Raw genomic sequence first — 22,740 nt, forward strand, 5'->3', positions numbered from 1 at the left:
CTACTGGCTTCTCTTCTCATCTCTAGCTCATTAAACTTTTCTGTCAGCCTGACTAATTCCTTAGTTTTATCACATGTGAATCCCTCACTGCTGAAGGAAGAAGCTACAGTAAATATGTGACATGCAATGCAGGATGCAATAACATGAGCGGATGCCATGACTTACAGCAATTGTTTGTTGTTGTTGTTGTTGTTATGGTTGTTCTTGAGCGGCAAGGATTTGAGATCGATGTGGTTCCTAATCAGCAGATGTTTGAGATTGATGCAGTAATCCGTGTAAAACACAGTGGAGAAAACGAATGCATGCAGTCAAGACGCAAGATGTAGACAAGCAGAAAAAGCAGAAAAAAGAAAAACCCAAAGCACGTGGTAAAATGGCAAAGGATAAAACGATGAACGTATAAGAATAAGAATAAGCAATGCTAAGCAGGCTAGCAAGCTACAAACACTCGTGCAGCGTGCCATCAGCAACGCCTTCTGGTGGATGGCAGCTGGCTCCTCCACCTCCCAGCAAACATCAGCGGCTCCTCCGCCTCCCGGAAAACCTCCTGGCGGCCGGCAACGAGCTCCTCCGCCCCTGGCAGTGGCTCCTACACTCAAGGCGGACAGTAGCGTGCTCCTCTGCCCTCTGGCAGATGGCAGCGGCTTCTCCGCGTCCTGGCGAACTGCTCCAGTACCACTGTACTATACCTCCTCGGTGTCGCGACCCTCCAACAACGGCAAGGGCTTTCCGACAGCGCATCCCTCCTCCTTCCTGAATTTCGGCACCAGTGTAACGAGTTCAGGATGGGCAAGGAGGAGGCGGGAACTGGCAGAACAGTCAATGTAAACTTTAATGACATACACTCAACATAAAACAACATAAAGCACATAGATGCACACATACACACACACAGCGGCTGAGTGCCTGTCTGTCTCTCTCTCTCTCTCTCTCTCTCTCTCTCTCTCTCTCAAGAACTGGTGCTCCCGGCTCGTCTTTATCCCCTCCCAGCTGATTACGACAATTCAGCGGCGGGCGTGCATCATCACGGCCCGGCCACGCCCTCCTCCTCGTCACACTCTAAATCTCCGCTTCCGTTCAGCAGCAGTGTGCGCTTGTGACATAATCGCGTTGGCACATGAGACATGCGAGAACTGTCGCACGTGCTACACACCTGGAAGAGCAGACTATTTACAACTGAATAGAAGGAATGCTGTACAGAAGCTTAATAGGTTTAGGTTTAGATTTGTATTTGTATTTGTATCTGCTTGTGTTTCTTTACTCACAATGGTGCGTTTGTGTGCTTATCCTGGATGTCTCAACCGAGAGGAGAACGTGAGAATAAGCATGTTAAGCATTGTCTGTAACATGACAATGTGAATACGTCACACCAGAGACCAAGTGAAGTCCACCCTTTCATGAAGCTTATCGAAAGTGATGATTTATAGTTAAAAAAATACTTATATATTGATATTTTTCACACCAAAAGCGATCGTATCGCTTTAGAAGACATTAATTTATCCGGTGGAGTCGTGTGGATGACGTTTATGCTGACAGTCTGTTCTTTTTGGAGCTTCAAAAGGACCTACTGAGCTGAGATATTTCATAGTTTTTCTTCAAATGTGTTCTGATGAAGAAAGAAAGTCATACACACCTGAGATATCATGAGGGTGAGTAAATGACGAGACAATTTTTTTAATTTTTTTTTTGGGTGACCAATCCCTTTAAGAAAAGTACTACTTTAGGTGACAGATTAGTACATAGTTACCTACTGCCCACTCATGAAAATCATACATAAGTGGATGTATAGTTGTTATTTTATTAAGCTCATAATCTGTGAAATTCTCTTTGAGCATGGAAACAAGTAGTAATGGCGAATGTTGAACACTAGGTGAACTTTGTTTGTTAGATTTTTCCTGAGAAAGGTTTTCTTTTAAGCTTTTGTACTCAGCCATTTGATAATAAAGGCTTTTTAATAATTAAGAGTGCCATGGTTATCCAGCTTTTTACTTTTGGACCAGTATGAACCCTTGACCATAGAGCACCTTAGGTTTATACCACACTTTTGAAGCACTCTCTATTGTTGGACATTGTTTAATGAAGATCTTTACAATGTTGTCATTATTGGAAAAATCATGTTGTCTTAATTAAACATTACTAGAAATGTCAGGTTTTGGGCTCATCACTTAAATATCTAAGTTCCTTGAACTTATTTTTTTTTTCTCTTAGAAATTCATATATTTAAGCTTTTATGTGTAAATAACTAAAACTTTTGAGTACATAATTGGGGCTGTGGGGAATACACACAGAATTAAATTGAATGCCTTGAATTATTTAATTATGTTTCCTTGCTCAAAGGGAACACATGGGGGCATTCCAGTTAAGAATTTATGGAGGTTTTAGCTCTTTTGTAGTATTATTAATGTTGTTTTGTTGCAAATAGTTGTTTTGTGTGATGCACCATTAGGGTGATCTGTATCCCTTTTGGTTATGTTGGACCATGTTAACTCTGTTTCAGTTCACCTTGTGCATGTACAATTAAGTACAAGTGTCTAAGTATTTCTGTGAAGAAATATGCTTATTTATTGATTGACCTAATCAGTTATAATCTTCATTAATTAAGATGTGTTAGTGTACAATATGACCTACATTTTAGTCTGTTCAATTCAAATTATTAAGTCGAAATAACAACAGTTAAATAGCAAATCTGAGTTAAGTGTACTTGCATCTGGTTACCTTAACTTAAATAGTTAAGTTCTTTTTATATAAACACCAAATTAAGTGAACTTAATTACACATGTTTTGGAGACACCATTTCTCAGTTCAAATGAGGGAATGAGTTTACTCAACCAAATAAGTAGAGTCAACTTATAAGGGCATTCAGTGTACAAATAAGTAGCAAACACATTGATATTGTGCAATAAACATTAAATACTGTTGGCATAAAAGTGACAAGCATATCCAAAAGTAATAGCTACTATTTCACTCCACCTCACTGTGTTAAAAGAATCCCTGCATTTTAATGTATTTCAGTTTCGTTCTTGGTGTAAGTTAAACCATTTGACAGATAAAAAACTTTGCACACGCGTCTATTTGCCAAACTACGTTAGTCACTTGTTTTGTACCTCTTTCGGTTTTCCTTCATCTAGTTTCATTAATGTAGTGTCTGGATATGAAAGTCCCCCATCGGGAGTAATAGTGAAGTCATCGGCAGTTTGGTGAGCTGGTGAGCGCTTTTTGTGCGTAAATGGGAGGCGCGCCGTGGCTTACATTTCTCCACACCGCGCTCCTGCCCACTGTGTGTTGGAATAAGACAGCGACAGGCTTTTTACAGTCTATTAAGAGGAAGAGTCACGCGTTTCAATTACAAATAATACAGTTTTGGAGACATTTTGAAAAAGAAATCTGCAGAATTTAGCCTTTGTTCTGAACTGCAAAGCGCAGTATGGTTGGAGACGCCTGGGCTTTTGGGAAATATCCAGAAATCTAAGAAAGGCTACTGTGTTATTTAAACGCTAACGATCTTAATTCTTTCCTATTATACCTAAGTTTTAATTATGTTACTCTTCAGAACTTCGTCAACTGTAGGACTGGTTGCCGTTTTACTGAGTTTGTGGATTCAACAGAGCACCTGGAAAGCGGTAAATTGTTAGTGTTTTGTATTTGTTTGTGTGCGTGTGTGTATGCATTCGGTAAATGTTTCTGACTCGCTGTTTTGACGGCTATTCTAGATGCTTCGAACATTTAGGCTCCATAATTGTTTTCTATAACTGTTTTCTGTTTCCCGCATTATTCAAAAAAGGTCTGCTTCAGATTATTTCAGTGTAAAGGTAAATGTGTAATCCCATATAAATACACTCACAAAACAAGTGTACGTTTAGGAGAAAAGTGTGTTATGCGACGCTCAATATTTACAATAATAATTTTCAAAAGTTTCAAATTCTTGGTGTTCTGTACAATTTAATGGTTTTCTCACACCTGGAAATTGACTTGGTGCTGTTCAGCTTTTGGAATATGGGGGAAGTAAATGCAGTTGCATTATATAGTACATGTACATGATACAGTGTGGATGTGAATGTTGTGAGCTGTTAATATAACATATTAGAAAAGAATACTTCCAAATGACAAGTTAGTTTAAGGTGATTTGTAATACCCCTGACATCAAAGTATTAATTTGTTCGACCAGATTGCATATAGAGAATTAATGTAAGTTGATATTCATATTTATTTTAAAATGCATCAAACTGCACCACATTTTTAGACAAAGAATAGCCTAATGTATACTGTTAAAATGACATATAGTAGTTAAAAGAGATTCATTATGTCTCTGACATCAGTGTATTATAACATTTGCATCCAGATTTTGGCAAGATTTCCTTGAGAGATAATAAATATAAATAAATATGCATATTTATTTTAAAAGGCATCACACTGCACCATAGTTGTAGTCAAAGTATAATGTATGCCGTTTGATTGCCACTGTACTCTCCAAGGATCAGTTCAATGCTATATTTAATGTGCTGATGTGCCACAGATCTCGATGTGATTAAAGCTGTACAGACCTGAAGTAAGAAATGAGAGCCTGCCCTCCTTTTAATGATGTTTTGATGGCCATTTCTGGTAAAGGAACACTGACTATTTTAACTTGAATGAATGACAACATCAGGTTCCTGTCATCAAAATTAAGTGTGCAATTTAGTCAATATGTGACCAATTGGCTTTAAAACAAAGTCTAACCAGGCTCTATAGAGCATATACAAAGATGGAATTGGGTCCATCCTAATTCTGTTTCCTTATGCCCAGGCTCCAAAGAAGAGAAACAAATCATTGGTGTAATTAAATGTAGTTGATGTTTGGTACGCCTCTAATGATATGGCTTTCCTCTCCTGAATGGTGGTTCATTTCCTATAATAATGATTCCATGTGTTCACGTGTCTCTGCTTCAGGGCCACTGAATGCTATCTGACTGATAACCGGATCCTTATCGCTCAGTAACCCTCGAGAAAAGTAATTTCTTGTCAGTATGTTTAACATTTGTGATCTGGTCATCTGTTGATTTTCAGTGCAGAGGTTAGAGTGATTGAAGTCAACAGGTGTTTTTCTGTTTGAGATCTGTGAATTCATAGCCATAAAGACAGTGAGAAGGAAGGTATTTTTTTTTTTTTTTTTTTTGCTCTGTGTTGCAGCTTTTATGAGACAGCTTTTGATAAGTCCATCACCATCCATCTTTGGGCCAGTGATACATTTTATCAGTGCATTATAGAGCAAATTTGTGCCCAGAGTGTGGGAGAAACATACGGAACCAGACTAGAAGACTCTCTATCAGCAGCAATGGCACAATTGGTTTGGATGAGATAGGAGACTTGGCCTTTTTGGGCACCACATGGGTCACTGCAATGGCAGTGACAAGTGATCCTGCAGGATGCAGTTAAATAAAAAAAAAAAAAAACAAGCACATTATCGCCCAGGTATGCCGCCAGTGCTGGCGGGGTGTAACTGGTTTAGTTTTCTCCTGGCACTTCCCTGCTCTCTCATGCACCCTCGGGACCCTGAGTGCCCCACGACTCAAATTAAATTTGCTGCAGGGATGAACAGAGGGCTTTCCTCATTACTATTCCTCTCACATTGTCTATATGTCCTAAATCAGATGAGCCTTAGCTTGAGCAAATGCCACAGAGATTTGTAATATTAGTGCAGGGACAGGTGGGGTTTTTATGTGCAGATTCCAAGCACTGCAAGTATATGAATGTAGGGTATTATCAGCGGTATAACATTTTCAAATGTTGAATCTGTCTATCTACTTTACATACCTACTTATCTCCCCACCGACCTACCAATATCTTTGGTGTCATTGTTAATATTACAATTTGTCAAGCAGAGGAACATGTTTGGTTTAGATCCAGGAATCCAAATATCATTTGCACTCCTTCAAACATTTAAAACTTGCCACCTCAATGTGTTTTACCAGGTTTAAAATCAGTAAAATATAATTCTATCAAAGTTACAACTTTTGGCATTTTAGGCTGAGTATTTGAAAACAATTCCACCCTGAACATAGAGCTTTGAAAGACACACTATTTTGAGATATGCGAGACATGTTTTTGAGACAGTGGGGCTCAGGAGTTATTTTGTGGTATAAATGCACTGAAACTAACCCTGAGAATACTTCCCTATACCCTCACCACATCCCTCTTCTCTTATCTGAACCTGCCAGCGGGCGACAGAGGTCATTGAAACCAACAGTGCTACCATCTGTTCTGGACTAGAATATGATGTGTTCTCTCGGAATTCAAACACACACATAAACAAGCATATATGCACACACAAGCAAAAGCTCACAGGCACATAGACAAGCAGACATGCACACTTTCCCAAATACTGACAGCCGTAAGCACATTAACACTAGCCCTCTCTATAACTGCATCAATTTGTGCCCTGATAACATTCAGTGCTGTCTTTCGTCTCCCTCCCTTGGAGTCAGTGAAAGGAGAGCCCAGTGAAAGGATCAGGGACATAAAAATGACAACCACTGGTGAATAAAAGAGAGCATAGCCATGCTGTTTACCTAGATTTCCATACTGGCATCATATTATTGATTTAATTTATACATGGAGGATGAGTGGTATGACACATAGAGTCACCCATGAGGCATTCCTCATGCTGGCATTAAAGGGATCGTTTATCCAAAAATGAACATTCTTTCATCGTTTACTCACCCTCATGTTGTTCCAAACCCATAAGACTTTAATTCTTCCATTGAACACCAAAGCAGAAGCTCTTTTCCATACAATACAGAAAAAATGAGGTCTGGGGAAGGGCTGATGCTAGGATACCAGTCTTGGGGGGCCTCAGCCCACATAAAAAAATATTAGATTTGTTTTATTTATATGTATTATATTTATATGTATATTATAATTATATATATATATATATATATATATACACACACACTGGTGGCCAAAAATTTGGAATAATGTACAGATTTTGCTCTTATGGAAAGAAATTGGTACTTTTATTCACCAAAGTGGCATTCAACTGATCACAATGTATAGTCAGGACATTAATAACGTGAAAAAATACTTTTACAATTTGAAATTTCTTTTTTTTTTTCAGAACTTCTTAAACTACTTCAAAGAGTTCTCATCAAAATATCATCCACGTGCAGCAATGACAGCTTTGCAGATCCTTGACATTCTAGCTGTCAGTTTGTCCAGATACTCGGGTGACATTTCACCCCATGCTTCCTGAAGCATTTGCCATAGATGTGGTTGTCTTGTCGGGAACTTCTCACACACCTTACAGTCTAGATGATCCCACAAATGCTCAATGGTGTTAAGATCCATAACACTTTTTTCCAGTTATCTGTTGTCTAATGTCTGTGTTTCTTTGCCCACTCTAAACATTTCTTTTTGTTTTTCTGTTTCAAAAGTGGCTTTTTCTTTGCAATTCCTCCCATAAGGCCTGCACCCCTGAGTCTTCTCTTTACTGTTGTACATGAAACTGGTGTTGAGCAGGTAGAATTCAATGAAGCTGAGGACATGTGAGGCGTCTATTTCTCAAACTAGAGACTCTGATGTACTTATCCTCTTGTTTAGCTGTACATCTGGCCTTCCACATCTCTTTCTGTCCTTGTAAGAGCCAGTTCTCCGTTGTCTTTGAAGACTGTAGTGTACACCTTTGTATGAAATCTTCAGTTTTTTGGCAATTTCAAGCATTGTATAGCCTTCATTCCTCAAAACAATGATTGACTAATGAGTTTCTAGAGAAAGCTATTTCTTTTTTGCCATTTTTGACCTAATATTGACCTTAAGACATGCCAGTCTGTTATATACTGTGGAAACTAAAACACAAACACAAAGACAATGTTAAGCTTCATCTAATGAGCCAAATAGCTTTCAGCTGTGTTTGATATAATGGCAAGTGATTTTCTAGTACCAAATAAGCAATTTAGCATGATTACTCAATTATAAGGTGTTGGAGTGATGGCTGCTGGAAATGGAGCCTGTCTAGATTTGATCAAAAATGATTTTTTTCAAATAGTGATGGTGCTGTTTTTTACATCAGTAGGCCTAATGTCCTGACTATACTTTGTGATGAGTTGAATGCCACTTTGGTGAATTAAAGTACCAATTTCCTTCCAAAACAGCAAAATCTGTACATTATTCCAAACTTTTGGCCGCCAGAGTATATAAATTGCAATATCAGTAATTGTGGCTTATTAAGTAGTACTTTAATTTGTGATTTTTAAAGATGCTTACAGCTGAGATAGTCACACATTATTTGGGAGGATGATATAAAAGATGAATAACTCTGATGGACAAGGGACAGTCCTTTTTATCCAAAAAGTACAAAAAAGGCACCATAAAGCATCATAAATATAGTCAACATGAATTGTGCACTATATTCCAAGTCTTCTGAAGCCTTACGATAGCTTTGTGTGAAGAACAGTCTGAAATACAAGTTATTGTTAATTGAAAATGTTGCCTTGCTTAAAAGCTGGGTCACTCACTGTTTCTACTGGATCTAACCCTTAAAAAATTACTTTGTAATCAGGTTGATTGATTCATATTAAATAATGTTTTTGATTCGTAAGAAACCAGTTAATTTAGATGGTACCACATGAAGCACATTTTTTAGATTACCTAATAAATTATTTTTAAAGTGTTGTATGAAAATGAGCAGCTTGAACATTCCGATAGAAACAAACTCCTTATCTGAGATATAGTCTCAGATGAAAGAAAATATTATGGGTTTTGAAAGACATGAGGGTGAGTAAATGATGACAGAATATTCATTTCTGGGTGAATTATTTCTTAATTATTTCACTAATTATGTAAAAGCCCTAACCACACACAAAGTAGTATTGTAATACTGTATTGTTATGATTCACCATCTTTATTTTTCTTAGGAGATACTTTTGAACCTGTTTGTTTCATCGTAACCTCAGGCTTAATCAGATCATTAGCATCCACCCACCTCTGACTGTCTCACTCATTCCTTTCAGGAATTAGTGGGTGGCCATTACAGGTCTTTTTATACTGTAAAGAGGTGAAACAGAGGCAACGTTCCCTTTTTTATTTTGCAGATGAGATTAAGGGATTTAGTATCCTACACAATTTGTCATGTATTCATTCTCTCTTTATTTTGTCATGTATTTATTATCTCTCACACTCTGGTTCAATGGCTGCTTCAAAGATAGGTTTTGAAAGATAGGGATGAGGTTTTGCAGGGTATTTTTGGGATGTGGTTGGGGCTTATTGACAAGATGTTTACTATAAGTTTTTGAGTCAAATCAATCAAACTCATAAACCTTAATCTTTTTAAATTCAATACAGTCCTTTAAATAGATGTAGGGTTTCATGTATTTAAAATTTTCCTAATGTGAGTCAATTGTTGCAACAAAATGGAGATATATTGTATTTGGTTTCTGTCTCTCCCTTTCTGGTCCCTTAATAAATGTAACTTGTTGCCTTTTATATCTGCTGCAAAAAGAGACAACAAGATTGTTTTTGTGAATTGGTTCGAATGTAAAGTGTTTTGAATCATATTGCATTGAATTTACCTTAATGACAACTGACTGCAAATGTGAAAAGCTCCTTCTCTGATGTAGGTCTGTGATGGATGCAGTTTACAGGTTTTCTTACAGTAATAAGTGTTGCATTTTGTACTTTTCCTTGCCTCACATATTTTATCATCATCATTTGCAGGTGGAATCGATTCATCCAGCATGTGCTCTGGTAGCTGAGCATATGAAGTCTCAAGAGCAATGCATTCACACACAAGGACAAGAGGCCCACAACAGCAACAATATCACTGGTGAGCTAAGCCATATGAACTATTATGATTTAATAACCTTAATAGCTATTCTGTCTAATAAGGTCTCTTTATAGATTGTTTCCACTACCAGTCACATGTTTGGACTGCATTTATTTTTCTAATGAGATTAAAAACTTTTTGATAAGGCATATACTTAAATGGTTGAAATTATTTTTGCAGACAAAAAATAAATTGTGCCTAGGTGTAAATCTCTTTTTAAATGTATTACATTTTAATTTATTTTATTATAATTTGTTATGGATGATTTGGATAGTGAGGGGAAAAAGCCAAGTGCCCAGCATATATTTAAAGTTTTTAATGGTTCCCTGGTGGATACCTTGTGAATATGGTTGAGAGAATGCCTAAAGTGTGCAGAGCTTTAATCTTTGCAAAGATAGTTTTAACTTATTAACATTTTTTGGTCACTACATAATTCCCACACTTTCATTTGTGTTATTTCATAGTTTCGATGACTTAACTATTATTCTAGAATATGGAAAATAGCAATACTAAAGAATGTGTAGATGTGTCCAAACTTTGAATTGCTTCTAAAACATTAATGTAATTCAGTATGTCAATTGCAAACACCTGTAAAACCACAGAAATGATTTATGTCAAGGTTGAAGATTATTTCTTTTCTACTACATTGCCAGTTCACCCTGTCTATATTCTACTGAGCTGAAAAGTAGGATTTACACCTTTAAGCATTGCACTTTCCTATATTGGTCAGGTCAGCCTAGGGTAATTATAGGATGTAATGAAGTGTAAAGTTTTAGGAGATTAAAGGCAGAAGCTGTTCAATTCTGGCTACTGATGAAAGAGGTGGGGATCAGCAAAAGGGATCAATATGACTCCTTTGTTGTATTTTGTTAGTGGTCATAATGACTCATAGTGAAGGATAATGTAGGATAAGGACTCATTTCTATTTTAAATGCATGACTCTGATAACTAACTTAAAAGATGTTGCACATAATACTTGTAGACAGAATTTAACTTGTATCAGTGTATTTTAGTAACACTTTTTAGTCACTTTATGGATAAATGTACAAATGTATGTTGCCATTTTATAAATAGTCTATCAAATCCCATAATTATCTGTAGCAGGAGCGGTGGCACCTGCCATCCTGAGAAAAAGCATTGCCACCCTGTCTGCCACCCCAACATTTGGTATCCCAATGCATAAAATACAAATGTAAGAATATAATTTTTGATGCTGACGTAATGTAAAAGTTTATTTATGTCGAACTGTCTCAACTCTAACCGAAAGAAAAAACTAAAACAGCGGTACTTGACTATCAAGCTCATTGCGTGATTGATTTCAGCTGCAGCGGTTTGGCTCCTGCAGTGATTCTGCATCTGACAGGCAGAGTTTCCAAGTCCACTTATCATTAGCGAATTTGGGCTTTTTCTGTTTTTTTTTTTTTCTTTCATAAAGTTGCTTATAAATATTGGCACTTGCGGGTTGCTGTTTTTGGGCTCATTTTTAGAACACATTTTCGGGCTTCCAACACACCTGCCCCATGCAACTTTTGGCACTCACGGTCTCATGCATACCTTACGTTTTATAATCGGAACCTGTCCAAGTCTTCACAGAATGATTATTATATATGATGCATTATTACAGATACAGTGTCGGAGTTGACCAGTAATTATGATTATCTGTGCAGTGTTTTTTTTAATTTTAGGCCTACTTTGTGTTTTCACAAAAATAAAATCTCAGTAAAATCATTAATTATTGAATTAAGTTCATTAGAACTGAACATATTTACAGAGGAAAAAAATTCACGACGGTCCAGGCATTAAAGCTCTTGTAAAATTCTCCTTTATATTTGACTTTATGATAATTTACCACAGTTCTTGCATAGTAGGCCTATTAGTAAGAGCATGGTGATCACTGGTAAAACCATGCTCCTTATTAACAGATGTAATTATCGTTTCTAAAAAAAAGAAAACAAAAACCCAAAAACTATGGAATTTAAAATTATGAAAAACAATATCCATATAGAGACTATATATATATAAAAAAAAAAAACTTGCATAAAAATGACATATTCCCTTATATACAATATTTGTTATAATTATAAAGTGACATATATTTCAAATACATATACAATATTTCTGCCAAAACACCATAGTTTCTACAGTTAGTTACTACCTGCAATGCAATAAGAATGGTGATGTGTGGATTGAAAAGAATGTAATTACCATTGTGACATTATTACACAATGTTTTCCTTTTTACCTTACCACTGCTGTTTAGAATGTCGGGGCTGTTTAATCTGGTATCAAAGAACTATGTATGAAGCCTTAAGGTTTTCATATCTCACGTATGTTTACCACGGGACTAAGCGGTGCGAGCGCAGAGCTGTTTCGGTAGTGCTGCACGGGAGGGCCGGTCCTGCTCGGCTCTCACGCTGCAGCCAGTGGATGAGTTGCACGGGAGGGCCGGTCCCGCTCGGCTCTCATACGGTGGCCAGTGGACACGTAGCTCAGGAGGGCCAGTCTTGCCCTGCTCTCGCGCTGCGCAGTTTAATCAGGTAGCACGCGTTTCGTCATACTTTTGGAGTTGGATGTTTTCCATGCACGGCAGAGTGGGGAGATTGACCAGCTCAATGCTCGACCGGCCCACCAGGAAAATACCCGGTGCTCCAGATGGCCAGTCCATCACTGTCTCCATCCATGGGTACATCAAGGTTTAACAAATCAAAACACTTTGGCCTGCATAAAGTTACTTTTATTCCAATTCGCTCTCCATTTAAAAGGAGTTTTACACATCCGCTCTACATAACTTCTCATTATTAATCGCATAGTTTGTTTCTGTTTTCGTACCGTGTTGCTTCCTCTCCCAGCACGTACCCCAATGATGCTTAATAAGTGTGATCTATTCATTGACTGTAGATTGCCAGTTCTATATGTGAAATATTTGAATTAATAAAAAAATAATAATGTTTTTTGAGAATTTATTTTGATACAGGGGGACTGGGACTAATTGTCACAAGGGTTATATTTAAGTAACTACAAGGTTTTGAGTTTAAAAGTCTTACACAAATGTGTTTTTTATCTAGAAGTGGTTTTGTATGTCAAGACTTCAATGCATTTGCTTATACAGATATATGACTTTACACATAATAAAATAATACAAAATCTACCACATACTATGATAAGTATTAACAGGAGTAAAACATGTGACAACAAGCACAGATCAAGCTAAGGAACATTTCGAATCTGTTGATATGCTTAATATAATATGTAAGGGATAATGTACATTCAGCCAGTTGTTATCGCACAATAAACCCCGGCAGGGTGATCAGGTCTTGTATCACCCTGAAGGTGTTTATTTTGTGTTAATAACCGGCTGACTGTACATTATCCCTCTTATTACATGGCTACTAACCAAATAAATACATGTACATAGAATATTAATTTGCATTGAAATGAAGTAATTGAGAATACAGAATTTACTGAACTGCTGAAATCAACCTCTGGTTTGTGTCAGAGTTCTGTTGGTGTTTATTTTGTGAAAATGACCGTCTGACTCTTGATTATTCAGTCTATTACAAGAATACTTGCCAAATAAATAAATAAATGCACATGAAACAATGATTTGAGTTTAAATTATTTTATTAGCTTACTTGTAGAGATCACAGAGTGAGTTGAGAAGCAGGAGAGACGGCTTGCAGAACCCAGATGAGCGGTCTGATACGTCTTAATCCCCAGATGTGTGGTTGTTACAGAGCAGTATCTGACCACTGGATGGCGCCATTGGCCAATCACAATTGAGTATTCCAGAGAGCCGTGTAATAAAATAAGATAATGTGATATTGCTCTGTAGATTAATAGTTTGTTATATGTTTTTAATGTTATGTAGGAATGCAAAAAATGCATTTTAATGTTAGAAAAACAGAAGCACAAGGATTACTTTGTGGCCTCTCTGCGTCAATGCAACTGAATCGCAAATTCATGGGCATTTGTAATTTTATAGTGACGTAAATAAATGAACTAGTATTTACAATGAAGCTTGGTTTCTTAATCCAGAAGAACTATGCATGGGTGCTTATTTTGTTGTCGCTACCTCTCATAGTCCTCATGACACCCCCTTGCCATCCTATAAATTATTTTAAGATACTGTGTGCTAAAAAAGACTCAACTGTTTAGAGTTTAATGAGAGGATTTCCTCAGACTGGTTTGGGACATGTTAATGTTATTAACAATGGATCACCAAAACACACACAAATCCTAGCAGCTATTCAGCTGAGACACATGAATATTTGGTCCTGTTTAATATTCAGATTTGTTTATTAAATATACACACTCTGAACCCATTGGACATGGACTTCTTTTATATGTAAATGAAAATCCTTTCAGATAAATGGCTCCAAGCTGTGGAATTAGTTGAGAATGATTATGACAGTAACGTATTTTATGTGCTAAACCCTTATAAATCTTCATAATAACCATTTACTGTATTTGTAAGGTCTGAGTAATTATGCAGACTTTGAGAAAAGTCTCATTATCATTTGTCATTGTTGGCATTTAAACTATACTTAGCAGCTGTCATGCTCATACAAGAGATTATTATCTGCATATACTGTATGCAGTTGTGCTGATGCGCTCGCATGGGGAATGTCTTTACAGTAATACTTTCACTCTCACAAACTGTGAATAAAGAGATTCCAGCATTGTAATGTAGACATTGATTTTCTACATTGGGAAAATACCAAGAACGTCCCATTCAACACCTGTTACCTCCCTTTCAAGCTCAATAAAACTAAGTGATCTTCATCTGCTAATCTCTTCCAGTTTCTCATGAGAATCTCTTTGGCAGAGCATGACATGAAGCAGGTGCTATCTTATGCCTGCAAATAAAATTGTGCAAATGAGAAAACAGTCTCTGTGGGCATAAAATATGTTGATGAGATAAATTAATTTCTTAATTTAAGGTAGTGGAACAAACAGAATTAATAATCATAAAAAAAAAATAAAAAAAAATAATGGAAAAAGTTATAAGATTCCACAGATAATACTCATTAACTTCGTGGAAATGTGTAATCTGCTGAAATATAAAGCTTTAGCATAAAATCCATTAAAGAAATTATGCAAATCAGGTAACGCACAATCACACCAACAAAATTAACTCTGATCACAATTTGCACAGGATATATGCCCATTTATAATTTACTTCTCCATCATTTGTTGAATTTATGTTGCAAAAATTCAATTTACCACATTTAATAATGCAACATAAATTGCACCAGGCAGATAGTGTTGAACCTAAAATAATCCTAATACAAATCAAGTAATTTTTATTTGTATGGTGCTTTTCACAACACACATAGTTTCAATGCAGCTTTACAGAAAATCATGTGTTAACAGAAAATGAAATTGCAATATCTATCAAGTCTTAGAGTCATCATTATGTAGTTTGATTTAATATGATTGTAAGTTGTGTAAAAAATAAATTATTAAATAATAAAATAATAATTGTATTTAGAACCCCAGTGAGCAAGCTGAATGCGACTGTGCCAAGGAACACAAAACTCCATAAGAAGTTGGTTAATGGAGAAAAATAACCTTGGGAGAAGTCAGGCTCACTGTGGGGGCCAGTTCTCCTCTGGCTAAACAGCATGAATATAATGTCAATATTAGTTATTTGTGTGCAGTGTAAGTCATGGTTTAAAATGAGTAAACTAAGTAAGTGTTAAGGAACAGTGTTTAAACAAAGATTTTGTATGAATTGTAAGATTAATTAATAATGTATTTGAAGTTCATCCTGGATTAACTGCAGAAGTTCACATAGATGCAATTGTCCTTTGTTAGTTGGCTGATGAAGGCTTTTGTTGGAAATTAATTGATAGTTTATGTATTCCATTTAATAGTGTAGTCCATCAATAGACCAAGGTTATGCAGGCAGAGATCAGTGAGGTGATTCGCAGTTCAACCGGCAGGTCATTTCAGTGAGGTCTATCCTAAGTCCAAGGTTCAGGTAGTGGCATATGAAGTATCCCATGTCTTATGGTTGGAGTTGTCATCAGTTCATCCCCTGAAGTCCATCATAATAGACTGAAGTGATGTCTGGCTGGCACCAGCTGCATTTAGTCATCATTACTCAGAGACACATAGCAGTGGAGTCCAAAACCAAGCAGGAACAGAGCTGGATCAGGCAGGCTCTGGTAACCTCAGGATATGAATAAACAAATAGAATAATATTAGGGTCGATGCTAATTTTATATATTATAGAGTTATAACTCATGATAAATGTTTCTGGTTCCGAAAGACCTAACTAAAGCAGCCTAATTGTGAGTTGATGGATAAATTAGGTGTATGCCTGGCTAAATAGATGAGTCTTTAGTCTAGGCTTAAATGAGTGAGTGTGTCTGCATCCTGAACAGTGTTAAGGAAACTATTCCATAGTTTAGGAGCCAGATATGAAAAGGATCTACCTCCTTTTGTGGATTTTGAAATTCTAGGAACTATTAACAGGCCAGAATTTTGCGATCGTAATGAACGTGGTAGAAGGTCACTTAAGTATTGTAGAGCTAGACCATTCAAAGCTTTGTACATAGTTAACACAATTTTAAAATTAATACGAAATTTAACAGGTAGCCAATGTAAAGATGATAAAATGGGGCTAATATGATCATATTTCTTGGTTCTAGTTAGCACTCTGGCTTCTGCATTTTGAACCAATTGAAGTTTATTTATTGAACTTGCTGGACATCCTCCCAGTAATGCATTACAATAATCTAGTCTTGAAATCATGAACACATGAATTCGTTTTTCAGCATCAGCAACAAAGAGCAGATGTCGTAATTTAGCAATATTTCTGAGGTGGAAGAACACTGTTCTTCAAACATTGGAAATTTGATTTTCATAGAACAGGTGTCAAATATAACACCTAAATTCTTCATTGTATAAGATGGTGCATCCATCGAGATTCAAATTATATTTTAGCAGCTTATTTTTAGAGGTCTTTGGTCCAATAATTAACACCTCTGTTTTGTTGGAATTGGGTAGAAGGAAATTTCTAGCTATCCAGTCTTTGATTTCATTGACACACTCTAATTTGGTGAACTGTGAAATTTCATCGGGTTTCGAAGAAATATAAAGTTGGGTATCATCGGCATAACAGTGGAAACTTATTCCACGATTCCTGATAATATCTCCCAGTGGAAGCATATATAAGAAAAAAAAAAAAAAGCAGAGGCCCTAAAACTGATCCCTGTGGCACTCCATACCTTTGTTTGATTTGAAATTCCTTGTTTACACAGACAAAGTGGTAGCAGTCTGCTAAATAGGACCTAAAACAAGCTAATGCTAGTCCACAATTCCAACATAATTCTAAAGCCTATTCAAGAGAATGTTGTGATCTACAGTGTCAAAGGCAGCACTAAGATCTAAAAGCACTAGAAGAGAAATGCAGCTGCGATCAGATGATAAGCGCAAGTCATTTGTAACTCTGATAAGCGCAGTCTCTGTACTTTGATGGGGCCTTAGTCCTGTCAGAAATTGTTCATATACTGTATACTATTTCTCTGTAGAAATGAACATAGTTGGGAGGACACTACCTTTTCTAGTATTCTCGATATAAACGGGAGGTTTGAAATCGTTCTGTAAGTAGCCAATTCTCCAGTATCAAGCTGTGGCTTCTTAATAAGCGGTTTGATAAAAGTTTCAAGATATGTCCTAAGGATAGCGAGGAGTTAATAATATTAAGAAGAGGTTCTGAGATTGCAGGGAATATCTCTTTTAAGAGCTTAGTTGGTATTGGATCTAATATGTTGTGGCTTTTGATGTTTCGATAAGTTTTGTTAGCTCTTCATGACCTATGACAGCGAAGGATTGAAGTTGGATGTGAGGAAATTTATGAACACTGTTTTCTGAGGTACTGTGACAGAAGATTTCATAATTCCAATTTTATTTCAGATTATTTACATTTTATCAGTAAAGAAATTCATGAAGACATTACTAATGAGCTGCGACGGAATATCTGGTTCAGTCGAGGCTTTATTCCTAACCAATTTTGCACAATACTGAATAAACTCCTAGGATTGTTGTGGATATTTTCTATGAGTTTGCTAAAATATGCCTGTCTGTAGCTACAGACACTATCTTTCCATGCACCGCGAAATACCTCTAATTTTGCAGTGTTCCACTTGTGCTCCATATTCCGAGCTGCTCTTTGAGAGCATGAGTGTGATCACTGTACCATGCTTTTTTCTTTAATTTTCTTTAATCAAAGTGGGGCGACACTATCAAGAGTGTTAGAGAAGACTGTATTTATATTTTCTGTTATTTCATCAAGTTTCTAGACTTTTTTGCTTACTGAGTATGAGATAAATCTGGAAGATTATTACTGAAGCTATCTTTAGTGGTCAAAAGAATAGTTCTACCTGAATGATAGCGTGGTGTAGATTGAGTAACATTAGCTGATCGCAGCATGCAAAAGACAAGATAATGATCTGAGATGTCATCGCTCTGCGGCACAATTTCTATATTATCAACATCAACTCCATATGACAGAATTAAATCTAGCGTATGATTATGGCGATGAGTTGGTCCTGTCACATTTTGTCTGACTCCAAGAGAGTTGAGAATATCAATAAATGCTAATCCCCAGTGGCGCCTGCAGCTGTACGGCCAAATGCACTGTGCGTACAATGAGCGCTCCGACTGACATGAGAAATATTTACTCTAAGAATATTTCATCAGTCATGAAGTGTGTCCCGTGGCTGTTTAAAAGAACTAGCGATGACCAATTTGCGAATGAATAATTAATTTGAGTCAGTTCTTTTCAGTGAATTGGCCAAACGGGCTTACAAAACTGTCTGAATCGATTTGTGATTCTGTACAATTCGTTCAGTCCGCTCTCTCATGGAATAATTTGGAGCTGTTTCTCGCAGAGTAAAACAGGATCTGAATATTTACGAATACAGAGGACAAACAGCGCTAAATACAGTGGAAATTTACCTACAATCAAATGAGACAAAAGGCTGTCTTTTTGAGAGGTAACTTTGAGAAACTTCAGCTAGTGCTGTGTCATGTGAACAAGGTGTCTCGAGACACCTGTGTTTTGCTCTATTCGTTGTGGTGCATTTTGCATTTTTAACCCAATAACACGTCTGTTCTGAATGGTTACTGGAAGAAATGCTTTTGCCAATAGTTACATGAACACTACTCATACTCGAGAAAAAAAAAAATGTTTTCTCAAAGTCACCAGAATTGAATGCTTTGTTGTTGTTTTTGCAAAAACAATTCTCCCGGGAGACCATGACCCCGGACTCCCCCAGATATAACGTTGTACAAGGCAGATTTCTGTGCGTACCCTCAGATGAAATCCTGCGCCCATGCTAATCCCAATGCGTCATTTTCATTATCTATGTGAATGTTGAAGTCACCAACAATTAAAGCTCTATCCACAGTAACTACTAGATCTGAATTTGCAAATTTGCAAATTCACCAAGGAAATCAGAATACGGCCCAGTTGATCTACTGTATATACTGTAGCAAGGGCAAAATAATACAGAGATTATTTATTTGTATCTGATGGTGTCACATTAAGTTCAAAAGTTATTATTAGTTCAAAAGTCTAAAACGTATATCCTGTCCTCTGAGTAACACCAGAAACTTAACTGTAAATTGCAGCAACACCTCCTCCTCAACCCTTCAGACGAGATTCATGTTTATAACAATAACCTGGGGGAGTAGATTCATTTAAACTAATATATTAATCTGGTTTATGCCAGGTTTCAGTCAAACAGAGCGCATCCAAAATATGATCTGTAATATTTTCATTTACATGTAGTGCTTTGTTTGAAAGAGATCTTATGTTTAGTAGCCCCATCTTTATATGATGTTTATCTTTTTTTTTTTTTTTTTTAATTATTATTATTTTCAAGTTTAACCTTTATCAAATTTTTTCTAAATGATTTAGTGAGGGGTTTTGATTCACAATGACTTAATATAAATATTCACATTGCTGTGCTATTTTACAGTATTCAGCACCTACTAAAACTAGACGGTGGGTGGTTAGCATATAAGATAAGGTTTTTGTGCTAAAATACTACATTCTAAAGTGACACAACACAACGTGAATTCACTCCTATATATGCCATAATACATCTTTACATAGTTGCTGTTTAAGGGCTCCATTTTTCCAAGCTGTATGAATAGAATTGTTGGAAAACCGTGACATGGTATCATCTGGCAGTCCTTACACTGGCTGATATGCCAGTTTAGTAGGCATCTTGTTTCCATCTTGACAGAGTTTTGAGAGCATAGGTGAGTGTGGGACAGACATATTGAGAGGTTTTAAGAGTGAGTCAGTTCTGGAATCAGTGCAGGTGTAAGTGTTGCCCTTGAGTTCTTAATGGGAACCCACAGTGCTCTGATTCCTGCTCCACAAAGACTTTAATTAACACTGAGCTTACAGAGGGGAGGAGGGCAGGCGCCATGCCTTCCTTTGATTTATTACAGACCACCCTGGGCTTGACACAGTGTGAGGGAGGAAAAGAGGCAGGCCATACAGACTCAATGGTCACTACTTAACGGTCAGTCAATCAGGCGAGTGTTCAGTACAACATGTTCCACAGGATGGACAATAATAAAAAAACAATAAAATAATGAGAAAATTATACATAGAGAATGCGTGAGTGGGAAACTGAGTAAGAGTAAGAGAGAGAGAGAGAGAGAGAGAGAGAGAGAGAGAGAGAGAGAGAGACCTAAAGAAGTTAAGAAAGGGAAAAAAGACCAAAGAGCCACTTTTTCCTGCTAAGACAAAGCACAGTAACTACACATTTTGTAATAACTGACAAAAATGATAGAAATCAGGTATCTAAGACAATGAACCTTACTGTGACATAAAGGTTTAGCTGAACTATGCTCTGATTCAGAGCAAATAGATTGTGTGGAAATTATTAACTAGAAATTAACTAGAAAATCCACACTTCTTTTCTCTTTTTGTCCCCCTCAGTGTTTCAGTGTTGGCATAGTTACTGCATTTTGGCTTTGTAGGGCAGAAAATGTGATAGACATCTCTTTGAAGCAGTTCAGGTAACTGTAATATCTGTTGTAATCCGATATCAGATATGTCCTCCATTGTGTGGTCCAGCCGGCCCCCTAACAGACAAAGCATTGATAACTACAACACCCCTATTTATAGCCTGTCAGGATCTACAGGCAGTGATAGAGGTGCCCCCCACTGAATTCACAATTATATTCCATTCATCTAGCAACTCCCTGAAAAAGATTGGATGGCTTTTACACTTTGCCCTTGATATTTACACGCCACAATACACACAATGTATCTATTGCGCTTTCCTCCTTGCCATCATTTCTGTGATAAGCATCATCTTCAATGAAAGTAGAATGGATATTGAAAATGTAACCAAATACCAACAATTATTAGCATCTGCACTAGAGATCCTCTTATTGATTGACTGAAATATCTCATTATCTGATTCTCATTGATTTATCATTCTTACTTGAATATTTCACATCTCTGACTTTGAAGCATTTACAGAAACATGAACTTTGCCAATATTATGAAATCTGCCATGCTCTTTAAGCCAAACTGATAATACTTACAAAACCACATAATATCGTAACTGCTATACTGTATGTATCTGCAGTTGGCATCAAGCAATCAGACTAAAGGTACACTACAGAGGATTTCTCGTTGAAGTTTTCATTAGAAATGAACAAAATACAATTATTGAGCCAGTATATATAAAATTGATGTTCAAAATCAGTGTTCTTGCTTTACTCCGAGTCACTAGTTAGCCTGTAAGATCTTCTTTTTCAGTAAGTAACTTGCAAGTTTACGTTTCAACCACAGGTGTCGAGAGCTCAGAATTCAATGAGAATTTAAAGCAGTTTATTTTTTCTGAGCAACATAATAAAAAATACCCTATTTTCAGATTTTACTGATGCCTGTTTGATATTTTATTCAGCTTACCAATTACCACTTTTTGAGCCCTGTTTTTCAACCTAAGGTTATTGACTCATTTTCATCAAGACAGAACCAAATTTCTGAGATATGTTTCATTATATCTACATTTCCTTCATGGCACTCATTTGCCACAACCTTGTACTTCACATAGACAGTAATGGACAGCCACTGAAGAACAGAGAAAAATAAAATAGACAGGAAAAAGATGCAGAAAAGAGGAAAAGATGAGACCTCTGTAAATATTTAAAAGCCCCTACTACATTCTCTCTTCCATTGCACCTTGGAAAACAGTTTGCCAGCTAACATTAAAGTTTGACGCTCTATACTTGCATAACCACCATACTGTATGTGTAGAAAAACAAACAAACAAACAAACAAACAGAAGTTTAAGTACATACAGAAATGTTCATAGTCATTAAAGGAAAACATATTAAATGATATAGATAAGCAGATGTTATATTTAGATAAATAAATGTGTACAGACCTCAATTCCCAAAAAATTAAAAACATAAAATAAATTATTATTAATAATAATAATAAAAACATCAGCAAATCCATAATTCAATTGCAGCAGGACAAAGACAAGAATATGAATGTTTTGTTTTATTATTTTATATTTTTTAATAATTATCATATTTTTTATACGGAATTTAGGTTTGTGTAAAAAAAATAAAAAAATAAAAAAGGTCTAGATGTATAAAACACTTTGCATTTGTAATAGCTACTATAGTTTCCATTTGCTGTAACTTCTAGGCAATTTCCCCCAAAACATTTTTTATAAAATTATAATAATGACAATGTAGCTCAACACAATACAATAGCAGAATGGCACAATAAACGTATACAAAAAAGATGCTTTGTAGCAGTGTTGGCAGATGACACTGGGAGTTCTGGGGGCTGTTGAGAAGACAAATGTAGTAATAAGAGTTTGACTGTGTTGGGCAGGAAGGAACAAGAGAAGACAGTCCTTGAACTGGCAAATATGATATCTGATAAATA

General features: G+C 36.4%; 1 protein-coding gene across 1 annotated transcript in view; it reads left to right on the forward strand.

The window, feature by feature from the left end:
• The first annotated feature begins 3,293 nt into the window (after positions 1 to 3,293).
• The window catches only part of LOC127448874 (vasoactive intestinal polypeptide receptor 1-like), a 57,463-nt gene continuing 38,016 nt past the window's right edge, over positions 3,294 to 22,740 (forward strand). The window contains exons 1-2 of the mRNA XM_051711768.1: positions 3,294 to 3,620; positions 9,687 to 9,795. Of these exons, the coding sequence (XP_051567728.1) occupies positions 3,537 to 3,620; positions 9,687 to 9,795 (193 nt within the window). The 5' untranslated portion in view covers positions 3,294 to 3,536. The remainder of the gene's footprint in view (positions 3,621 to 9,686; positions 9,796 to 22,740) is intronic.

Source organism: Myxocyprinus asiaticus, chromosome 12 (genome assembly GCF_019703515.2).
Source record: "Myxocyprinus asiaticus isolate MX2 ecotype Aquarium Trade chromosome 12, UBuf_Myxa_2, whole genome shotgun sequence".
Lineage (NCBI taxonomy): Eukaryota > Metazoa > Chordata > Actinopteri > Cypriniformes > Catostomidae > Myxocyprinus > Myxocyprinus asiaticus.